The sequence below is a fragment of the Eubalaena glacialis genome, chromosome 15, assembly GCF_028564815.1.
Source record: "Eubalaena glacialis isolate mEubGla1 chromosome 15, mEubGla1.1.hap2.+ XY, whole genome shotgun sequence".
NCBI classification, from domain to species: Eukaryota; Metazoa; Chordata; class Mammalia; order Artiodactyla; family Balaenidae; genus Eubalaena; species Eubalaena glacialis.
Window position 1 is genome coordinate 73,484,451 of NC_083730.1, and position 19,885 is coordinate 73,504,335.

The following is a 19,885-nucleotide window of genomic DNA, read 5'->3' on the forward strand; positions in this document are numbered from 1 at the left end:
ATCTGGTATTATTAGCCACAATCAATACTACCAGTAAGGTCAGCCCAGCCTAAACTGGCCCATTGGGGTCTTTAAGGCTCAAGAAAGAGGGCCATAGCTTCCTTCTCCGAAATGAGAGTTCAATTCCATGAGTTTTAAAGAAAAAACTTAAGATAATTTCCCTCAAAGAACCTAGTGAAGAGGAAGGGATTCAGGAAGAAATAAACACAACAATGCCATTCACTTCATTCACACACTTAGCATATGCAACTTTAATCAACCAAAAGAAAAAGTCCCAAATGTACAAGTGAAAAAAAATCCATACTGTTGACACAGGCTTAACTAATATCAGCTACTTTTATGTACAGCTGTATAAGTTCAAAAAAGCTATCCTATATGTATGTACAAAAGTTGTTTATACACAGGTCTGTACATAAGGGTCTATACATTTATTTCCTCAGAACCCTTACGGTGCCACCTTTTGGTGAAGACACCAACACTTCATTCACATATCTTACAAAAAAAGACTGTTTCCTGTATTCAGGACTGACAGCACTGCATCCTGTATTCAGACCATGTAGGCTCCACTCGATTGGTTAATAAGTTCCTTCCATCATAATGCAGACAACACCAGGTGCCTGGGTGCCCTTAAACAGCTTCGCACAAAGTGCTACAAAGTAAAAGCCCATAAACCAACATGAGATGAGGAAGCAGAGTCCTGACCAGGGTGCCACCAAAAGGTCCAGGCTTAGACAAGCCTGCTGCCCTGCTCACTGTCGGTACTCCAGTTCATCTACACTGATGACTTTGGCAGGCATGGAGGGCAGGGGCTGCTGTAGCACATCTGAGCCAAACCATTTGGCAAGGCCCACGGGGGAGCTGCTCCTCTGGCTGGGGCGGTGCTCTAGCTGGGAGTGCATATGAGGCAGGCCTGACCGGCTGGGCACATTCTGAGGCGTCGTCTGAACGCTGACAGCAGCTGCCTGGGAACCAGACCCTGGAGGATGAAGAACTGTGGCGATAAGAAAGAAGGTTATCATTCAGAGCACAGGGAGGGGAGGCAGTTCTCTAGCAGGCCCTGCTTCACTCAAATCCTATCCATGAAACTCCAAACAGAATTCTTTACCATGTGATTGATTCTAGGCTTCTTTAGGAAATTCCTTTGCAAAATGCCAGAAGACAGTACCTTGGAAAGCTGAGCTATTCAGAAGCAATCCATATTGAGAGCCCATCCTAGATGACATGCCTACTACTTCCCAAAACAAGCAGAAGCAATGACATAAGCTGGTGAGAGAGCATCTACTCTCGGCAGTCCCTATGCTGAATCTGTCGGAAGGATTCTCAGCCTCCTCTCCTAAGAGGCAAAGGGACAAAAGGAAAAAAAAAAAAAAGCCAGAGCACACCTGGCTCTCCCACTGGCTTCACAGGAATTCCAAATCCCACAGAGGTCGGTTTACTTCATCCTATTCTCTGATTACACCCTTATCCCAGTCTTGCTAGGGTGAATGGTCAGTGTCATTTTATCCCCTTCACTGGAAACTGGTTCAAAAACTTTAAGCCTGAGCCCATCCTCAGCTCACCTGGCCCATTTCTGAACCTACCTGAGCGCTGTAGCTGCTGTTGCATCATTGCCAGATGCAGAGGTGTCCCAGGACGAGGGTTTAGGAGAGGGTGACTAGTGGCAGGTAAAGGGTAAAAGGGTTGACCCAGGATTGGGCCAGATAGTCCCTGTAAATGAGTCAGGTCCATCCCAGGAGGAAGCACACCTATTGGGCAGAAAGAAGAAACTGGTGAGAAATAATCTACCTGGAAATTTTCAAGCCTGACTATAGTTTTGCTAATCAGAAAGTTTATTAAGAATGAAGAATGCTCAATGCTAGGTTCCTAATCTTTTAATTGACTAAGGGATAGATCAGATTGGACCCACTGGTTAAAATGGAAAAAACCTAGTAACATCTTTTTAGGGATGAAAACCTTCATCAGTTCTAGCAACTGTCATCATGCCAGGTCAGAAACTCACCAGCTTGGAGCAAACTTGGAAGATGCTGTGGATGTACTCCCTGGGCCAGCATCCTTTGGACCAAGCCTGGGTGAAGCTGGTGAGCAGGCCGAACGATGGGGACATGGGGGACAAGGGGGACTTGGTGGACAGGGCGGAGAAAAGGTGTTCCTGGAACTGGGGATGCCAAGGTGGGTGTTTTTCTCCCAGTTGCTTTAGGTCGATAATCTTGTTCTTTGGTGTAACGATTGGTCTGGGATAGTGGGGTGGAACATGAAAACCGCTGTAGGGTTGATAGTTTGGGATTTGTAGTGGGAGAAGAGTCTCGATCAACAGTGGGCACAGAGCTGGATGACAGGAGGTTCTCTGTAAGGATCCAGAAAGAGAATATTTTGGTATTGGCAAACTTTTCTCAAACACATTGTCCTCCCAATGATCCAGTAACTCATTTCTTAGAAAGCTCACAATCCTTATTTGATCCCCTCAACAGATTTAGAGGATTGCATCGTAGGGACCATCGTTTGGCCTTATGAACAGGCCTAGTCAAGGTCATGGGTAGTTAAGGACAGACCTGGGAGTAGACCCCAAGTTTTCCAGTCTTCCAACACCTTGCTGCAAGAGTTTATTTTTGCTACACTCTAAAAAACCAAAGACTCTGAAGTTGTAAATGAGATAACTTTTAAGAAGCCCACATCTTTGTTCTTATAATCTTCCCAATCCAGGAATAGCTATGGGCAAGCAAGCCTGGCATATCGGGTCTGGTGGTCTAACTCAGTTGGGCACCCTGGTCTGCCCATATGCCTGTGGTCTGCATCTGTGTGGGAGCTAGTCCTGTCCTAGTCAGCTCCTTGGGATTAACACGCTTTCTAGTCTAAGGGGAAAATCAAGTGAGTAAAATTATGCAAATCCATCACAACAGAAAGCTTAAAGAGTATTTATAGTCTGGTGAAGGAATCTGAACTGCCTTTTAGTAGGACCAACGGGATTTCCTTTTTTTTTTTTTCCTCAGAAGCTTTCTCACAGGCAAAAAGCTCTCAGACCAATACTCTAGACCTATGTAAACCTCACTCATTAGAATGTTTCACTATGTCCTTAAAATCCCAACTGTGCAACCCCTAAAAACCTCTTACATTTTCTACATATTTATAAAAGGCTCTCACACACCTCCTATATGCTTCATCCATTGCACAGATTTTATTGGATGATTAGTCTCCACAGACTGGAGAGAACCTTTCAGAAATAAACCTGGTTGAACTTTTATTAATTTGCCAAATAAATGTACTAATAATTCAAGCCAAAATAAGGATCCTAAACTAATGCTTGTTCTTCCTAATACCAGCACTCATGCCTGCCACTGTTAGATTGGTCAGAATTTCAAGTGGCTTAAGTAACTGTGAGCTGGTCCAACCCTTCTCACTGTTAGACACAGAACTGTGGTCCAGAGCAACCAGGGGTCTTGCCCAGGGCTTTGCAGGCTGATGCTCTGTCACATACTTTATTGGGCAGTACATGCTCAACAGCTCTGCAGTACCTTCACTGGGCTTCTGAGTGTCCTCTTTACTGTCACCAAGAGCTGCTTTTCCAGATGCTGGCTCCTCCTTGCTTTTCTCTTTGCTCTCGTACATCTTACGAATCACTGAGGTAGGAGTGAAGGAAGGAGAAAGCTGCAGAGAAAAACAGTATTAACACATTCTTTAAATGCCTTTCCTAATCAACTGGCCAACTACTGAAGCTGAAGAGTCCCCTTCTGGCTACATGTGGCAGAAGCCAACTCCAACGTTCTGGTCTCTAGCTGCTGGAAGAAAAGCAACAGGATGGGCCAAATAGGCGGTGGCCCAAGTGCACCATCCCATGCTCACAATTTCATCAAAACCTAGATTTAGCTCTAGCATAAAGGTAGTTGAAGCACAGAAGCTTCAACCTACCTGTCTGCGGTGATGGGGATCTGCCTATGCAGCCTCTGCTTCAGGATTAGGCTGGGAAGGGGGAAAGAACATGGCCAGAAGTATACCCTGAAACAGCAGCCCTCCCAGCTAGGAAAAGGACATTTCAGCGACAACCACAGAACCTAAATTTCTCTATACTCCTAATGTTTCCCATCTTAACCTGGCTGCCAGAAAATCCACAATTATCTTCTTAAAGGTCTCCTCAGCCACCAGTACTCACTATTTGGGGTCATTTGTTCCCACCTCTTTATTGCCTACTTTTACACTGATGATTTTATTATGCATGCAACTTTTCTCATTAAACAACCCCAAATCCTCGATGACAGAAGACAGGGCATGAATTATGAACAGAAAAGCTCTTAGATCCTGCCTTCAGGGTGCTTGGTGCAAAGACCCACTTGAGGTCCTGAAGTACAGAGCAATAGTCTTTTCCCCTTATCAGCTTTGACTAGGTGATAAAGGTGTGTGGGGGGATGAAACCTAAAAAAGGTAAATAATGCTGGTACACGAGTCGGCTGTAAAACTTGACTTGTCACCACAAATAAGCAAACCTTTCTATCCCGGCCTTAACTTGTATTGAGACCTGAATCTGAATTTGTGAACTCCCACCATGTTTCTCTGGACTTCCCATGCTCCAAGCCCAGTCACCTCACCTCCCATCCTTACCCCTGTCCTCCCCTGCTCCCCACTCCAATTCTTCATTCGTTTGAACATATCACACCACCCCGTATGCTCTGGCCCTTACTTGTCTATCTGCTGGCACACACTTTCCCCAAGGTAGGGGCTTCACTAGAACTTAGAATCCTAAGAGTTAGACTGTATCCTGAGAGGGGAGGACCTAATAAATAGGCAGGTATAAAAGTCTATTAAATCACTGACTCCTGTGGAAGGCACTCAAGGACATTTTGGGGTACACAGTGATCCAACATAGGCACAACCAAACAGGGAGAGGCCTAGGAGTCATTCACAAAGGCAAAGGTCACTGACCATGCTTGTGATGGAGGCGGCTGGGGCAGGGGAAGAGGAATTCCCTCCGTGCACAGGTGCTGGTGACTTGGTCACTCGCGGTTGCCTGTGAACAAATCAATTATCAGTGTGAGCCCCAAGCTGCTCAAACTCCAAGTTCTAAAACCACATAAAACTCAAGGCCAGCCTAGGAAGCATCCCATTTCCTTTCTTCAATTCAATTTCCCAAGCATTTAATAAGTGTTTAACATATGCAAAACCATGTGCTAAGTTCTGAGGAAAGACAAAAGCTTAATGATACATGGTCCCGGGCCTTGCAAGAACTCTCATCTAGTGGGGGAGATACTTAATAACCTAGGGCAAACAAGGCATGTCAATATTAGGGTACCAACAAAGTACAATGGGAAAATGAGGGGTAGAAGGAATGAGAAGATACCCCTACAATGCAGGGACTTTGCAAAAGCTTCTCTTGGAAGGAGCTGCATTGAGTGTGCCAATGAGAAACTACGGACGGAGAACAATGATTCAGGTAGAAGGAACAGGTACAGGGACTCGAGAAGGCCTTGGTAATGTAGGGTTATCCAGGGCTAGTGTGTAGTTTACTTGCTGACTATTCCAGTGAGGTAGGCTAGGGAGGGCCTTTATTCTGTAGGGCAGGCTGTGCTCCAGAAGGTAGGGAGCAACACTGAGTAGGCACAGTGGCTGGCATAGAACTGAGGCTCTGTGAGACACTGGTTCAAGTCAAATAGAGCACCAAGACTTTGAGCTATTTTAGGACCCAGTTACGTGCAGCATTCCCTGCTACTCCTGGTCTACACACAGGGTTGGTCCCAGGCTTCCCAAATAAAGTTTAAGAGCAGACTTCCCTTCTCTCCCCAGACATCCTACTTATTCTCTCTTAACTTGGAAGAAAACAGGAAACAGTTGATCATGACATAAACAGGCTGAGAGAAGAATGAACTATGTGAGCTCACTGGCTAATCAAAGCTTCACTGCATTTCAGCCATGTCAGACCTTGTACTGCAAAGGCCAAAGCTCCAAGTATAATCAATGATTCTGGAAGTTCTCTGACTCATAAGCAGATGGGAATCCTAAACTCATGGCTTCTTTCCAGTCTGTACCAGGTAAGCCCCAGTGCTGCCACCCTGAGACTCTGAGTATGACGACAAGGGGAGAGAGAGACAGTAGTACTCTGGGTGACTAAGAGGTAACCTCCAATCTGGTGGTTCTGCACGACCTATCATTTATTCCTTCTGATAAACATATTTGAGCACCTACTATGTGCTAGACACTGTTCTAGGTGCTGGGGATACAGCAGTAAACAAAACAAAAATCTCTGGCTTCATTACATTGTGTTTGCAGGGTAGAGGGGTTACTATGGGCAGGGAGACAGAAAAAAAAAAATGCTAGAAGGTGATAGGTTCAATAAAAAAGTAAAGCAAGGCAAGGAGAAACCATGTCTGTTGGGGGACACAACTGTGTACAGGGTATTCAGGGAAGGCCTGCCATTTGATCTAAAAATTGAAGGCTCCACTGACAGTGACTTGGATCTACCTGCTAGCTTCAAGTTAAGTCACATTTAAAAAACCTAAGTTTCTGTATCTGTAAAATGCAGTTCTTTACCCCATCTACCTCACAGAGTTGTTGCCAAGAGCAAATTAAATTGTGGATATCAAAAGTGCTTTGAAGGTCAACAAATCGTTACGTTGTAGAGAGGAGTCCAGTGAAGGGGCTTGGCAGACCAGTCCTGAGCTCTCTGTTTAGGCTGAGGGCTATAGATCAGATACATTTATGCAAGGGAATGGGGTACTTACTGGTCCCAATGTTTTCTGAAAGTTTCAACATACAAAACCAGCTAAAGGAAGACACTGAGACAGCAATTTTAATAATCACATCAAAACAAATACAGCTTAAGTACCAAATACTATATGGGGCAGGAGTATAGTGTTCAAGGATGCACATTTTGGTGATAAAACTAAAAATACGAAGGTGGTGATTACTTTTAAAGACTGGACAATGGTCACTTCTGGAGAAAAGGGGTATTATCGAGATAAGGCACAAGGAGGGCTTCTGGGTAGCTAACAAGAGTTTACCTTACAATAAGCCATATATTTGCTTCATGCAGTTTTCTGCTTGTTTTATTTTACAATAAAAAAGAATAATATTGCTACCCTTTCCTCCCCAACTTATGGTTCATTTCATTTCACTACTTGTTGAAACTAGTGGAGAGAATGGGAGGAGAGTGAAGTCAGTAATCATTTGTTAACAGCTCTGATCAACAAACCTGAATCAAGGCACAGTTTGATACTCAACAAGGAATCTGAGGGGGAGGAAGCTAGGTATAGTTTTACTTTTCATCATTTCATAAGCATAACTGCAAATAAGTAGCTATGCTAGCTACATATGTAAAAAGGAATCCGTTAAATGAAAAATATAAATAAAATTATATAGGATGAAAAGCCTATGCCCCTGCACTAGAATTCAATCATACTATTTCCTCTACTGAACATTCGGGAGATGGAACTGTCACCATATATTGTATAATATGTCAGTGTGTAAAACAGAAGTTATACTATGGATAACTAATTTGCAAATCTCCACAAGGGTAGGATTGATAATTTACCTGTTTCTGAATCCATCTCTGGTTCTGTCCACCTGCGGTTTGCCAAAACCAGGCTGGTAGAAGTTTGCTGCCTGCACTGCAAGGTCATGTGGCAGGGCCAGCCCCTCCAAAGCTGCCTGTTGCAATTCTAGCTGGCTCATCTGCTGAACAGAAGTGGCAGAGGGGGGGTCAGCAGAAGAATGACAGTCAGTGCACTTTCTACAAAGGTCTCTCTTTGCTCTTTTGGAAAAGGTATGTTTAAGCAGCAGCTGAGAGAAATTAGATACTGCAAACCTGACTAAACTGTGCTGCCATCCACTGAACAGAATTTTAGCTATTTAAGTATGACATAATTTTACCAATTTTCTAGCCTTCACTGGGCTTGAGTTATAATTCAAAACCACTTCCAAGCATTGCAGCAATTTAATTCTCTATCCCACAAGCAACAATAAGGGTAAAAAGCAAGCAACAGATTAGGTTTGAGAAGGAGCTCAGCCAGACCTGGGCTGTGACAGGGCTCATGGGCTTGCGCATGCCTTGGAATGGATCTCCGAGAAGCTGCTGTGGTCCTGGTGTGAAACCTGTTGGGAAGGTTAAAGATTCAGTGCGTGTCAAGACAGCACCTGTCCCTCCAAGAGGCATTATCACCAATGCATGCTGCTCCTCGCTGAACACCATCTCTTTCAGGAAGTACTGATTTCCTGGGCTGATGATGTCTCTCTTCTTCTGTGCCCCACAGTGGGCTATGTGGACCTCAATCAGAGCTAATTAATGACTCAAACTGCTGGTATCTATCTTCCCAGCTAAGCTGTCAGCTTTGTTTCTTTCAGAGGCAAGACCTCTATCTGGGAGAGAATAGCTTTTCTAGCCAGTGATTTGGCCCATTGCAACCACACCAGCTGATACCAAAGCAGAGGCCAGTGCTCTGAGGTTCATAGTCTTTCCATTATATCTCCCTAATTGTGGAAAGATTACAAAAACTTCCTCCCAAGGTATGACTGGCAGGGGCCAGAGCAGCCAGCAGCCTAAAGTGGTCGCAGGTGCAGGAACACTGAGATTCTGTACAACACTTTGCTAAGACAGCTTTCTGGAAGTGCTTCCTCCATTCATGTTCTGAATTAGCCACAAGACCTCCCATTTGGTCGTGTACAACTTCACCAGGTTGGTGGAGAGCCACTACTCTGACTTATCTATTAAGGAAAAACCTAAGGAGCCAAATTAACTTTTCTAGATTGAATTCCCAAAATAAGGAAGATGACTAAAAAGCTGGATCCAATTTAGATCAACCTCAGGAGAAAAAGTACAAAACTGCAACATGAACCTATTTATCTAGAAGGGCAGCTGGATAATAAACTACCTTCCACATCTGTGTCCTTACCACCCCCTGAAAAAAGCATAACAAATTAACACATTTCTTTTTAAACTCTTCAAGGATACCCATGAAAAAGACTTTGCCAGTTTTAAGGGAGAGGTATAACCTAGGGGAAGGGAAGGGGAAATGATGACAGATAGGCATCTACGCACAAAAGCATTTACCAATTGGTGATGGTATTCTGGGACGAAGGTAATCTGCTGAGGCTGCTCTCGTCTGAAACACCTGTGACAAGGGAGGAGAAGGTGCTCTTTGGCCCAGTAAAGATGTCGTAGGCTCCAAGCTCCCCATAAGGCCACTCAGAAGATTGGAAGAAGCAGGTCTCTGAACAGGTGGACCCAGAAGTTCCTAAAGGCAGAAAAGTCACATCCTTGTGAACAAACCTAGTTCTTCCTCCTAGTCAGAGGTTGTGGATTAAATTCTGGAAGCCAATGGTGAAGCTCCCTCCTGCTGCACTGAAGGACTTGGCACATGTACATGCAACAAATTTCTCTGAACGTTCAGCTACCAACATTTCCTTTAAGTTAGTGCTACAGATACGTGTTAGATACTTTAAACTTCCATAGAAATTGCAAACCTGCAAAGTGGAAACCAAGCGCTTACTTCATCATCTTTTTTAGCCACCTCCCCACCCCACATTGAGGTTAACAAGCGACACAGAACTACGTCAGGCAGCAACATCGTATCCTTCGTTGCCGGGCAACATGGATCATTCTCTAAGGCCCAAAGGTGGACCACTACACAAAACCAGTTCGGAGGACTACTGTTCAGGACTCCAAGGCCTCGGTATAACATTGTGAAGTACCTGCAAGATGTTCTTAGGGACAGGCTGGCCTGGAATCTCAGCAGGGGACATCAAATGGCTTTCAAGCGTTCGCTAAAAAAATCAAAGGAAAACTGGTTTTAACCTTCTTACATACTTAACTCATAGATTAATTGGGGACCACAAGAAAACATAAAAACTCCCCAGGGAGTTGGCACTTAACAGCAGAATGATGTCCGTATCACAGAAAAGTCAGATCAACTTGTCCCACTCTCTCATCACACAGGTCCCAAAGATCTCGGAACAGAAAGAATTTTCACATGTACGTGCAAAGTCCACTCAGAGACCCTCAGACAAGGTCTTTTCTGTGGTAACCCTAAGTCCATTTTACTATTTCTAACACTGTGACCAAAAGAAGGGGAAAAGAAAATGGTGAAACAGGGGAACACTTATTTACTGAGAAGCCACAAGTAGGAAATTTTGATAATCTATAGATATTAATTTTCGAGGCAACCTTTGCTACCCATTGTCTTTAACAAGATTTACAGACCACAGATGGTATGAAAAACCTAGTAAACATGTGAGTTCGGCCAAAATTGTTATATTTCAGAGTTTCATATTTCAGGAAATTTAAACTTTATTATTTTTTAACAAGCTACTCCAAATGGGTCTCATATACAGGGCAAAATTCGTATCCTCCACTTTTAGCTCTTTTAATGCAGCAGCAGTTATGTTTTGCATCGAACTTGTATTACCTCTGGTGCTTCAGGACATCCTTGTGTCCATTTAGCTCTGCCTGAAGTGCTTTCTCTGTCAGTTTCCCTTCCACAAGCTGAACTGCCAAGGTCCACAGCAATGTCCTCGGGAGTGACAATAGCCCAAAGATATCCAAGTGTTTCATTGCTGGTTTTGGAATTGGAACTGACTGTAAATGATTTTAATAATATCTCCTCAAGAGTCATTTAATTCCATTTAACAAAAACAAATAGGCGGGCTTCCTTGGTGGCGCAGTGGTTAAGAATCTGCCTGCCAATGCAGGGGATACGGGTTCGAGCCCTGCTCTGGGAAGATCCCACATGCCGCGGAGCAACTAAGCCCGTGCGCCACAACTACTGAGCCTGCGCTCTAGAGCCCGCGTGCCACAACTACTGAGCCCACGTGCCACAACTACTGAAGCCCGTGCGCCTAGAGCCTGTGCTCCGCAACAAGAGAAGCCACCGCCATAAGAAGCCTGTGCACTGCAACGGAGAGTAGCCCCCGCTCACCGCAACTAGAGAAAGCCCACGCCCAGCAACGAAGACCCAACACAGCCAAAAATAAATAAATAAAATAAATTTATTTTAAAAAACCCCAAAAACAAAAAAAACAAATAGGCAACTTTATACTACATGGCTTACTATATTTGGAGGATAGCGTCTACAATTTAATTTGAAATAGAGTTTAGATTGAACCAACATGTCCTATTTTGGGGATAAACAATATGATTGAACCAAAACAGAGGCAGATCAGAAATAGTATACATAACACACACAGTCACAGTAACTAAAAGCTTGGAAGAATTCCATGACTTAAACAACAACATGCAAATCAAGTAATATTTTGGGATAATGCCTGGTGCACTTATTACATTATTTCCTTGTTGCTTTCTTTTCTAGGTTGAGTTTGTGTTACTCTTTGCCTAGCACCTTAAATTATATCATCCATTCCTTTATGCGTGTGTTTGAGGCTCATTCCCTCAGCTGAAGCCAGATATATTTCAGAGCACTGAAACCCCAACATCATACCAGTTATCCTCACAAATCCGGGTCAACTGTGTTAATATCAAACCCTAGAATCATATCTGAAACAAGATGTTCAAAAGCATCAGGTAAACTGTTGAATTCCCCTGCTCCCATTTCTTTACTTACACTAAAAGTGGCTATTTACAAGATTTGACCCCTACCACTGTAGTCAGCATGTAATCACCATGACATAAAGGTACTGGGTTGGCCAAAAAGTTTGGGTTTTTCCGTTAAATCACAGAAAACCCCGAATGGACTTTTTGGCCAACCCAATAACAAGAAAGCAGAACAGGATAGTTTGCAGTCCTGTAATCTGGTCCTCATTTGAAAGCATTTATATCTAGTAATTCTTTGCATGGAAATTATCTAAAGCAGCTTACAAGGAACACTCCCCTATAACTGGCATGGTGTGGTCAGATACACAGAAATAAGTCTACCTATCTGAGATGCCTCCTTTCAGAGGCAGAAAGTCAGGTAGGTAGGCCAGGAACAATGGCGTCTGTTAGGATCTAGCACTAAGAGCTGGTCAGAAAAGAAATATCAAAAATCAGCTGCCCTCTACTGGTACAAGGCACAATGAAACAGCTACTTCTCCCATGGTTAACCTGTAGTTCTCAGACAAGAAGGTGTCAGGAAAGACAAGAGGCAAAACTCAGTTTGGTAAATTTGCTATAACTTAGCAACTAGAGTAAGTCTATGTTTTTATTTATTATTCAGATTTACCATTTCCCTTTCACTTTGTATCATCAAGGGTTAGCAACAGTAACACATAGACCATGGCTGAGAGGCGACCTCTAAATGTGTTATGACAAAGACCAGTATGTGCTACACACCTGCATTTACTGACATGCAGTCACCTTGTAACCCAACTTCATGTCTAAAGGTGTTTTATAAGTTTGGAGTCACAGCTTTTTTTATTAGTAAATTAACAGAATGCAACTGTCTTGAAAAATTCATCTTAGATACTTTACAAATGATATGTATACCTGTCAACTGCCTAATCAAGAAAGCAAGTAATCTCAGGTATCTGGAAGTAATTAGAAGTTGTGAAAAGATTTTACTCTAAAAATATGGTAAGTTACTTTAACTTAAGTAGCTGAATAAACAGAAAACCTTCTCTGGAGCTCATCCCAAAAGGTATGTTTACACCTTATTTTTTTCAGCAGTGAGTTAAGATAAGCAAGTTATGTCTGAATCAATCGCTGTACTGTCATGCACAGTAACTACAGATTAACCACAAGCCTGCTTTTTCAAGTAACAAACAGTATAGCGATAATTAAAGAACACACAAAAGTAGCAAGGACCAACTGACTGCTAAAGAATTTCCAACTTACTCGGAATACCTTTTTTAAAAGCCATTTATTGGGTGGGAAGTGGAATAGAAAGAGGGAAAAGGAGAAAAGGTTGGGGTTTGTGCCAAATACTTACGCTGACTTTGGGCTGAGAAGGCAAAGTCCCACTTGCCTTCATGGTGCTCACTAGCTTGTTGAACGCAGTCATATCTCCATCTTTTCTGAGCTGTCGATTGCTGGTCACAGTACTCAGGGTCTCCTCTAAATGCTCTGCCATAAAGGGAGTTGAATTCTTCACCTGCTGGTCCACCTTCAAGCCCTTGAGCCCTGCTTCTACCTCTTCCACTGATAGCACAACCCCTGAATGTGCTGAAAGGTTGAGAAAGTCCAGGTTAAGAGAAGCAAAGGAATATGTGGTAGGAATTCTCTTTGTATACCATGATGGTTAAGGTGAAAATAATTTATTTCACAGTTGAAGTGAGGTTGCCAGAAAAGGCTGACACCAAAAATAGACAAACTGAAGGCACTGAGATCCTGCAGGAGGACTTCTTATAATGAGTCTTTTGGAGACTTATTACCAGGGACAGGAATCCCAGATGGCCCAACATGAGCAAGAGTGCTACCTGCACTATGGTTATTATATCACGAAGGTTGTATGTTGAGGGCTTAATAACCTAAGCAAGAACATAGCAGACTGGGGCAGAGGTGTGAGGAGCTGCCAAGTTATGCTCGGGAGGACTACAACATTCACGGGAGTGTTATACTCAGGCTCCAGGTAAGGAGGACGTAGAAGAAAAGTTCTTACCATGGAGCTCGTGATCCAGTGACTACCAGATTCTCAAAGAGGTGGTACTGTTTGATAAAAAGTTTTTTTGAAGAACATTAAACAAAACCCACCATCTATCTGACTTTTGATGAGATAGCAGTCTGTTAGAACCAATTCTGCCATTAAGACAGAGCATCCAAATGTTTCAAATATCTAAAGCAGACTCTAATAAAAACTTACAGCTCTCTTTAAGCTTTTCTTTATTTGCAGAAAGGCTGGAAAGGAGAGGTTTTAAATCCACTTTGGCTTTCTGTAGCATTTCTAGAATATCCACTTTATTTTCAGCATGGTCTTCTAATGGTATAGGAGCAAAATAATTCCCCGAGTTCTGTCCAGGAGAGAGGATGGCTTGTTCCAGACCTAGTATTGCAAGTAAATATATTCATAATTAATTGGTTCCAATAAAGCACAGAAACATATCTTCAACAGTATTAAAAGGACACAAATTGAAGGGTTTTTTCAGTATCCAGAAACCCTTTAATGGACCCCTGACTAATGAAGACAAAATGAACCATATCAGGGAAAGCTCAAGTCTACATCCAAGACCAGAACCTGAAGCAATTTTACCTGCAAGTCTCTCCAGCTCTTCATGCGGTGTTGACCCAAGACTGCTGGATCGGCTTCCTGATCGGCTCGGGTTAGAGAACCACCTACTGAATCGACTGGCAGAGACTGACCCTTCTCCCAAAACATCTTCTATCATCTAAAGGGAAAGATAAAGGAAGCTAAGACAATAGTTTCTAGGTGAAAAGGACAAGAAGGTTCAAATTTTAAGAAAGGGTCACTTACTTTGAAACTTCCTTTGATGCTGCTGACCTCAAGGCAAACACCCTCAGAACTTAGGATTCTGAACATCTTTAACTTTTCTTCCCCTCCTGGATCATTTCTGAGTAACCCAAACTTGGGCATAACTAACCATGTATTCTCTAAGCATATAAAGCAAAACCTCTGTGCCACAGAAAGTGTTCTGGTTTTCTATCTTTGCCTCATTAGAAAATCCATGAATGTTCTAAGAGGGTATAGTTTCAAAATCAAAATCAGCACCAGAGTAAAGCATTCCATTGCCAAGCTGATGAGTGACCTTCAACTAAGCATCAGGTATGGAGAGCTGATGAAAGAAAACCCTTGCTTCAGACTTCAGCATCCTCAAGGTTGTAATGAACATCATGAAATCCAATGCTGACAATTTCAGAACCCAAAAGCTAAAAAGTAGAGCTCATAAAGATCATATTTCCAAGTCATATTTCCTAGTCAAAGTCCAAGTCAGAATGTGAAAGATGAACTTTTAATTGATCTCTAATATCTGTTTGAACTTAATAGAAAGTTTTCAGGTGTTTGTTTTCTTTTAAATCTGACCTCCATAGTTTTTGGTTTAATAATAAGAGCAATTAAATGATGCACTATGATCAGAAGTAATTTCTTCAATGCTGTTTCATAACAGTAATTTCTATTACCAATCCTTTTTTCTTTTTTTTTCAATCCTTTTTAAAAACTAAATTTAAGCATTGAAAATGAAATTTTCAGTTGTACCCTATTATAAATCTAATTAAATATCCAAATTGATCTTTATGCAGTTCTCTTATCAATATTTAGAAAAGACAAGATAAAGCAAATATCAATCCAAAAATGAGGCACATCCTTGACAATAAGCCATAAACAGAAAGCAGGTTTTTCTGAAGGCTGGTACATAGATGACAGAGTTAGGGACTTTGTTTTATCTGAAGTCTAAAACCCCCAGTTTCTAGTCAAAGTTCAGCAGTGGAAGGTTAGATTTATTCTTTTATTCTTATCTGGAAGAATTTTCTCATAACACATACCCAATCTAAGCCACAAATAATTCTCTTGAACACAAGAATGAGACATTGATTACTTGTGGTACTTCTGTTTTCTTAGGTATTATTCAACAGTTTCAATCACATTCCACTTGTAGACTCTCATACCTTAAATAATGCTGACTTTTTTTTTCTTTTTTTTAGGGCAAAGACCGATTTTTTTTACTGGATTTGGCTTTGACAAGTACTGGCAAACCCTGCAGACACGAATACAAAATGATTGTAAACAAACAGGCCGTGCCAGCAAATGCTGACTTTCAAGTCCACTAATTTGCAATCATTAAATTATAGGAGAAGCATTATAAAGTGATGTTTCACTGTGAAAAATTGGGAATTGTACCCCAAACACAACCACCTAGGTGATAAACAGGAATTTTTAAAAGTAAAAGCTAGAGCTGTTTAAAATATTTTAATTTTGAAAAGAGTTTGAAATTTTAAAAATAGTAAAAATAGCTTTGCACTTTGTTTTTATTTCCTCTGATCATATTGTATAGGAAAAAAGCCAGAAGATACACAGGAGGAACATGAAAAAGTAAAGGAAGTGAATATAAGGTATCTGGACATTTTCTAAAGATCTGACAGTAAGTGTTAAGAAAGTCATTTCCATATTTTGATCAGTGACCAACTTTGTTTGTTAGAGAAGCTAAGTTTTATTATAGCTAAAACATAAGTAGAGACAAAGTCGCTTTTACACACCACTTACTAGAAATGCCAATTTCAAGAAGCTAGAGCATTTTGAACCCAAAAAGAATCTTAAGAGTTTATCTAGTCAGTCATTTTTTACCACAGAGCCAGCAGGGATACTCTAATACCAGTCCCTCCCTCCCCTTATGCACATTGGTACTCAGCTGACTGCTGCTACATCCCACAGCCTAAGCTAGTCAAGAAGAGGAGGCTGTGAACTGCAGTCTGGTATGTTTCAGCTGCTCTTTCTAGACTACATTTTTAATAGCATTTTTAAGGTAACCTATGTGACTGTTAGTTTGGTCCGTCAAAGGTCATTTAGACGAGTCATATCCTAGGATTCATATTATTCTGATACAGATATTGTGAAATATTTTTGCTCTTTGACAATTACTAAGTTTTACTGATCAATGCTTTTCTTTCATTACTTTCCCCTTTTATGGAAATTTCCATATTTTTGTATTTGTTTCACTCTAGTTTGATTTTTCTTTGGATTTCTAATGAATGCATTTAAGGCTACACACTTTCATCTTAGCACACTTTTGATTATTCCACCAAGGTTTTTCTAAGTCATGCTCCTGTTCATCACTCTACATAGTTTAGGATTTCTGTTTTGATTTCCTTTTTCTTCATTCAAAATTCTTCTATGTACCTGTTATGTGTCAGGTACTGTAGTAAGAGCTGCATATCTAAAATCAGGTTATTTTTAATTACGTAACTGAAATTATTTGCACATGTGATCTAAATTTTCATTTTGTACAGATTTTCGTGGCTGTCAACTTCTAATGTATTGCAATGCCAGTAAATATAGCTTAAAAGTATAGGGTGTAATTCGGTTTATGCCAATTAATACCCAACATCTGTGGGGCCTACTAAGTGCCAGGTACTATACCTCAAACACTTTATATCATTTGTCAGTTGATATTCAAATCTTATATATAGCCCTTCTTATTTTTCCCAATTGACTGGTCATTTTCTGAGCATTATAATAGAGTCCAGCCGGTTATACAGCACAACCAGAGCATCTCTTTTTACTGATCCCAGCTTTGCTTTTAAGTGAATCTATTATAGAATATACACCTTAATGAGCAGTACCTCCATGAAAAACATGGAGAGATTTCCTAGCCAGGTACCTTCTCAGAATTAACCAAGTTTTGGTTGAGGGTGAGGGCCAAAGGATAAGATGGTGCTGAGTTCCTATTCCCCCCTTTTATGCTTTATAGGCAGTATAGTTGGGGGGAATTAGGAGTAAAGACTGTTAACTGGAACTAAAAAAATTAGAATTCAGTTTCCACTACTAACTAGCTATGTGACTTTAGGCAAGTTATTTAAACCTCTCTGTGCCTGCCTTCCTCATCTGTAAAACAGAGACAGTAGTAATCTAACTTACAAGGGTTTTGTGGGGATTAAATGACTTATTGGATATAAAGCCTAAAACAATCAGCACTGTATGCATGTTACCTATTATTAAAAGTTTAGTTTTGAATTCTTCCTCTGCCTAGGTACACAGGTAAGTTTCACAGGTACTCACATTTGGAGCCAAGTACAGGCCTCTAAATTTTGACCTTTTGCTGTGAAAACTTTTTACAATAAGATTTCCATCTGTCTTCTAAGAGAATGCAAAAAAAAAAAAGTCACTAAACACAGCTGGTATAAAAATAAAAAATTACTGTCCCCTCAAAAGCTAACAATTTGAGAGGATCACTCAGTTTTACATCAAGTAAATTAAACTCATATCTGGATGCAACCCTTCTGCTCATAGTGAGGCAAAGGACTACTGGCCAGCTCACTGTAAGTGACGTATCTGGCTAGAGGACTTACAGTTAAAACTGTGCTAGAACTTAAGGAGCAAAACCATGCAGCTGCCGGTTGATCTGCAGCCGCCCTCCACATATTCCTGAACAGCGCTGTAGAAAAGTGTGGTCTTGGGCCAAGCTGGTCCACAATGAGGTAAGTTGAGAGTCGGAGTAAATGCTTAGCAACTTTTATAGCAACTGGGCATTGCTGTGATATTTGTACTTTATACTAAAGTACTGGTCCTCAATGGATTGGAAATAAAACCTGGCCTTCACCATAGAGAATTTGAGAAGTACTGCCCTAGAACTCACCTGTGGCCCTGTACCTATCAGTGCTATGCAGTGTCTGCTCACCTATTCCGGGTGGCCATCTTTTAGGCTTTTGGGGGCAGGCAAATGACAAAGGCATGCCTCTCTGTCATGCCCAGTTTTGTCCACTCATGCAATGATCAAACAAGAAGCAGTTACAGTTAAGGAGTAGAGTAAGTTAAGTTAGAACCACTAGTTCTAAAGGACTGGTCAAACTTACTTGCTGTATTTCATGTCCTGTAAAGGACATCTGGGACGTACAGATGCTTTTGGTCAAATGGTTTTTAAAATTCTATTTCATCAGTCCTATGCACTCTTTCAGCAACCACAGAAAAATCTCAATTCTGGGGGCATAGGCCATAGTTTTATCTTTTCTCCAGAAATTTGATGAGGCATTACTAATCCCTAAATGGCCAAAGGGGACAGGAGCAAGGGCAGGTACCAAGTGAAGATTTGGGATGTCTTACTGTTTCTACTTTAAAAGTCGAGAAAGATTAGACCTCGACAGTTCAACAGCAACAGTGATAGTATCCCACACTCCTTTTCATGAAAGGTTTTCGGAACCATCACATCACACAGGTACCACCTAACCAGCCTTACCCAAGGAATGCAGATCAGTATGATACTGATCATCAGTTATAAAAATCCACCTCCACAATAAGGCTCTACAACAAACACTTAACTACTTAAAAATAAAAGCAGACAATGTTCTTAAACATCTGAAGAATTCTTAGTCCAATGTTAACAACCTGGAAAAAGAGTTAACTGGTATAGAATTCTCACTTAGTCATTTCCACTTAGCCTCTCAAAACGAAGCCAACAAAAATTCAAATAATATTTAAGAATAAAAGCCAAAAAACTCCCAATCATCTAGCAAAACAAAACTTTAAAAAGAGGTATCTTAAAGACTCAGGTCAAATCTAACTCTACAGTTGCTCCATCCATGTTTATAAGCATGCTGCTACACTCACCGAAGCCAAGCATGGCACCTTATCAAGGTTAAAGAACTCATTAAAGTCAAATTCTCCTGGGGATTGCTCGGGCAAGACGGCATCCCTTGCCACTTCCTGATCAGCAGCAGGCTCCTGTTCAAGGATGACCTCCACCTCATCCTCTTCGGCCACTCCTCCATTGCACTCGACCATGCCTGAAAGCAAAACCGGACAAAGACAGTCTGATCATGTAAACTGCTCCAGACATATTTTGTGGCCTCAGCATCATCACACATGCAGAAGAGCCACAGATGACTTTAAAAGCAGACTTCTTGTGCCAGTGCAGCACTTGCAACATAAAACAGTTCCCTTCCTATGGGAGCTAGAGGAGGAAAAAAGACTTAATAACAAGCCAGAACACCAACATGATTTAGGAAGGATTATGATCCCTCCTCTGCCCATTCTTCAAGTTTTCTATAATGTAGTGGATTTTTTTCTAATTTTTTTTTTAAAGGACAATTTTTGAGCCTCTCTTACTGCTTAAAAATGGAATGAAATTAATTTGGCTCTGCTTTCACCCATGCATCTGCATCACCACTTTAAGTCAGGGTTCAGCAACCTAAGGTATTTATGTGAAACCTAGTCCAAGGGCAAGTTTCATTTGCCTACTGATTGTAGTTCATCCTTCAAGGCAAAGCTCAAATGTCACCTCCACTAGGAAGTCTGCACTGCCTACCCATTTTTACCCTACCAAAAAATTAATCACCGCCTTCTCTATAATGTTTGTGTTATCTCTCAGAGTACTT

At 41.4% G+C, this 19,885-nt stretch overlaps 1 protein-coding gene across 7 annotated transcripts in view; it reads right to left on the reverse strand.

The window, feature by feature from the left end:
- Positions 1-407: 407 nt before the first annotated feature.
- Positions 408-19,885, reverse strand: part of EIF4ENIF1 (eukaryotic translation initiation factor 4E nuclear import factor 1) — a 40,891-nt gene continuing 21,413 nt past the window's right edge. For 4 of the 7 annotated variants that reach the window (XM_061169611.1, XM_061169610.1, XM_061169605.1 and 1 more), the window contains exons 7-19: positions 19,119-19,294; positions 14,094-14,229; positions 13,707-13,886; positions 12,837-13,069; positions 9,670-9,741; positions 9,029-9,212; positions 7,994-8,073; positions 7,514-7,656; positions 4,912-4,996; positions 3,510-3,642; positions 2,000-2,344; positions 1,581-1,745; positions 408-991 (exon numbers count right to left, since the gene is read on the reverse strand). In XM_061169611.1, the coding sequence (XP_061025594.1) occupies positions 750-991; positions 1,581-1,745; positions 2,000-2,344; positions 3,510-3,642; positions 4,912-4,996; positions 7,514-7,656; positions 7,994-8,073; positions 9,029-9,212; positions 9,670-9,741; positions 12,837-13,069; positions 13,707-13,886; positions 14,094-14,229; positions 19,119-19,294 (2,174 nt within the window). In that variant the 3' untranslated portion in view covers positions 408-749. The remainder of the gene's footprint in view (positions 992-1,580; positions 1,746-1,999; positions 2,345-3,509; positions 3,643-4,911; positions 4,997-7,513; positions 7,657-7,993; positions 8,074-9,028; positions 9,213-9,669; positions 9,742-12,836; positions 13,070-13,706; positions 13,887-14,093; positions 14,230-19,118; positions 19,295-19,885) is intronic. The other 3 variants (XM_061169607.1, XM_061169609.1, XM_061169608.1) reach the window with 3 other exon arrangements.